The sequence below is a fragment of the Dreissena polymorpha genome, chromosome 6 (genome assembly GCF_020536995.1).
Source record: "Dreissena polymorpha isolate Duluth1 chromosome 6, UMN_Dpol_1.0, whole genome shotgun sequence".
NCBI lineage: Eukaryota > Metazoa > Mollusca > Bivalvia > Myida > Dreissenidae > Dreissena > Dreissena polymorpha.
The window spans coordinates 40,626,017-40,629,666 of record NC_068360.1 but is presented as its reverse complement, the minus strand read 5'-3'; the positions used below and the strand labels follow the sequence as shown (position 1 = coordinate 40,629,666).

Sequence of the window (3,650 nt, the reverse complement as noted above, 5' to 3'; positions counted from 1 at the left end):
ACTTCAATTGCTCTCATGGCTTTTAAGATAATTAAATTCACGTATTTATATTTCAGAGTGATTATGTAAAGAACACGTTTTACAAGACTTTGTCGAAGCGTCTCTCTTCAGTGCTCGAGGATATAGGAGTAAGTGAAGCAACCGTACTTGCAAGAAGAGAGTCGTTCTTGTTGAGAGAAACGAATATTACCATAAAAAACACTATCAATGGCCAGACCGGTAGGTACTACCATTTTGGCAGTCAGTCGGAGGGAACTACGACACCAGGACTCCAGTCTGACATGGATCTTCTTGTTTGTAATAACAGTGTGCATGTAATGATTTCTTTGGGAGACTGGCGGAAAGGGATGGAGAATGTATTAATGGTGAAAGAGGATGATATGAATCATCAGCAGTATCTTCTTCAAATAATATCTCCTAATTGTGCTTCACCAGAAACAGAATTATATGATGAGTTATCAGAATGTTATAAAGAACGTATAGTTCTCAGTTCAGGAAGGTGCATTGCAAAGGCCATGGGCAGGTACAACAATATATCGGGGAGCTCAAATAACGCTGGACCTTCTGCGAGTTGGTCGAAGGATGTGGACTTTGTCCAGGCACTTGGAGTATCTGGTTCGTTGCAAGAAGTTACCAAGTGGATTGATAGGATACGACCTGGACATTGGCCAACAAAGGAATTGCTTTCAGAAGCTCGGGACTGCATGTGCTTTCTTGTACCAGTTGGACATCCTTTCAGCAAAACGAAACATATAGAATGGAGACTCTCTCCAAATCTCATCGAGCGAAATCTTATGTTTAATCTGAATGTTACTCAAATTAAGTGTTACATTGTTTTAAAGATGATAAAGAAAAGTTTATTTAACAGCGTAGTCGATGACGGAATCACAAGTTTTCATTGTAAAACAGTTTTATTTTATACGCTTGAGAGGACCCCTTTACATTTTTGGAAAGAACAAAACTTAGCATTCTTGTTGAAACAATGTTTACATACACTGAAACGAATGTTGAAGATTGGTTTATGTCCACATTATATCATAAGTGGTGTCAATCTTTTTGAAGGGAAACTGTCTCGCGTTCAATGTCGAAAGTTACACACATATGTTATGAAGTTGCTACGTAATGATCTAGACGAATTAGTAAAAATCGGCATAGACAATTTGGGTGATAGATTAATGTCATTCGAGAAGATCCGGTGTGATTTTGGATTATCCCGTGACATGCTTAATGCATGCCTTCTTAAGAAGCTTGATTATGATAGAATATCATATCGGTTCTATTCTACAAACAGCCTCTTCGAATTCAGAAACAAACCAGTAAATGTGGTGTTGCATGAATTAGTCGTAGCCCTTCATGCCCTTATGGCATACCGTAATGGAAGTGCACTAGAATCACGAGTATCTAGCGAAATATCTCGAGATTTATTAATCTCGATAGCAAGTGTGCAATCATCAATATGTATAGAAAATGTTACACCTTTATTACCATGCATTTTAGAATGTTTTAAATGCGGATTACAAACTGACGTAGCATCATCGCGACTAAAGCTTGCTTCCATCTTGCTGTGTTCAGGTCATTTGGATTCAGCAGCTTACGTCCTGAAAGACGTTAAAAGGAGAATGAGTCTTAAAGGCGCAAAATTTATTTGCAGATGCAGAAGAGGACATGAGGAAGACAAAACACTGCTTGGATTTGCTATATTCACGCCTTTGAGCGATACAAATATTGTACTCTGTGTGCGATTTTCCAGACAGGAACTACACTGCGTGCCTCCTATACTTCTTTTTGAAATGAAAAGAGGAATTACTGAAGATGACATCAAAGAAAGAAATTTGGGTAAAAATATTTACATGGAAGATGCAAGTGTTGATGCAGGAGTGTTCCTCTACTATCTTCAATACCTCACTTATGGAGGTCTGAAAAATAGAGAGCAAACGGAAATGGCATACGTGGCGTTACAAGAATATATTATTGAGCATGAGCAAGATATGTATCATACTGAGACAGGCTTGAATCTGCTCGGCCATTGCGCAGAGATGGAATGTGACTTTGAGATGGCAGCTGATATGTTTAGGAAGTCCGTCGAAATATTCCCAACTAATAACGCAGCACACTGGCACATATTGAGATGCAGTGATAGATACTCTCTCTAATTAAATATCAAATTTGAATTGTATAAAACACAGTGTGATGAGTCGGCAGAGAATTGTGCTGAACGTTTTAGGCATTTCATTTGATCGATACTTCGAAGCGTTGACCTCACGCGAATGAATAACGGAAACACATGTTATAAGATATACAAGCATCAACATCAGCGTTGTGAAATTTCATCCTGTAAATATACCAGATATTTTGAAAAGCCGTACACGAGTGGGAACCACAAAGAATCTTAAGTTTTATAGTAAAAGCAATATTTTACTTAAATTTAAGCCATTTATAAGTGGAAAATAAAAATATCAAACATTATTTGTATTCTTGAAGACTTAAGTGTATTTTGAGGAAGACAATCTTAAATATAATTTGATATGAAATAAAATTGTGAGCATGTTATAAGTTAAGAAGGATTCCCCGATGCTATTTATAGTGCCATAAATGATGACAAATACCGCGTGAACACTTAAAGCAACACACCCATTGCCATTTCGCAGTGGAACTGTTAAAGAGTGGTCTCCAAACTTTAGTAAGAATGACAATTTATTGTTATTTGATATAATGGGTGAGCGCAGTTGCGGAATTTTCGCGTCACACATTTCAAGCTCACACATTTTAAACAGTAAAGCATGTATGTTAGCCATGGGAGCAGTTATCGTCCATATTTGCAGTCCCAATCTTTAATTTTTCTGATTACAGTTTAAGATGAAAATAATGTGGTAACATAAATTTGCTTGCGGAAAAATATTACATTTATTCATTTATTTGGTTAGTTTTACCGAATATAAATATTTCACAAAAAGTACATAGGTTAAATAAATGAAAGATTTATTTTCAAGCCATTACCAAACAATCGAAAAGGATGATGTGAAATCGGGTAAAAACACAATTTTACAAGAAAGCAGAGCATCCAAGAAGTGCTTAGAAATTGTTTATGAAAAGAAAATCCGGGAGCATACGCAGAGAGACACTCCGAATATGAATTAAGAAGACATCTGATATGTTCTTTTACTGATTGTTAATAGCTTAATAAATGGTTCTTATTCAGCATTTTTTGGTTCATATTAACACAAAAATAGAAGCTATTTACTCAAATAATGATGATAATACTCGACGTGCGACAAACATATGGATGCGAAATATTACATTTTTAATAATTATAAACAGTTCAGTACAGGAAACAGTGATTGTTCATACCTTTATATGGGTTCATCCAGGATAATTGTAGTTGAACCCATGTCCCAATGGTGTAAGTTATACGAATACAACTATCATTGTTTATTCGCTGTTCGTGCACAATAATTTACCTTTACAGTGTGGTTTACAAAGTAAATTGTCATTACACCCAATTAATGTATTTTTCAAACTATTTTATTGTGTATTTAATATGAATTTATAAAATGTATGTCATGTTCCATTAACGTATTTTCATAAACTAATCGAAAACACAAACGTAGCAGCAATGCTGAAATATCCTTTCGATATCAAGCAGCATACAC

General features: G+C 35.6%; 1 protein-coding gene across 1 annotated transcript in view; it reads left to right on the top strand.

Annotated features, from left to right (window-relative positions):
- LOC127834958 (uncharacterized) overlaps window positions 1-2,957 on the top strand; it is a 5,737-nt gene extending 2,780 nt beyond the window's left edge. Inside the window, exon 2 of the mRNA XM_052361107.1 lies at window positions 57-2,957. Within this exon, the coding sequence (XP_052217067.1) occupies window positions 57-2,153 (2,097 nt within the window). The 3' untranslated portion in view covers window positions 2,154-2,957. The remainder of the gene's footprint in view (window positions 1-56) is intronic.
- The last annotated feature ends 693 nt before the right edge of the window (window positions 2,958-3,650 follow it).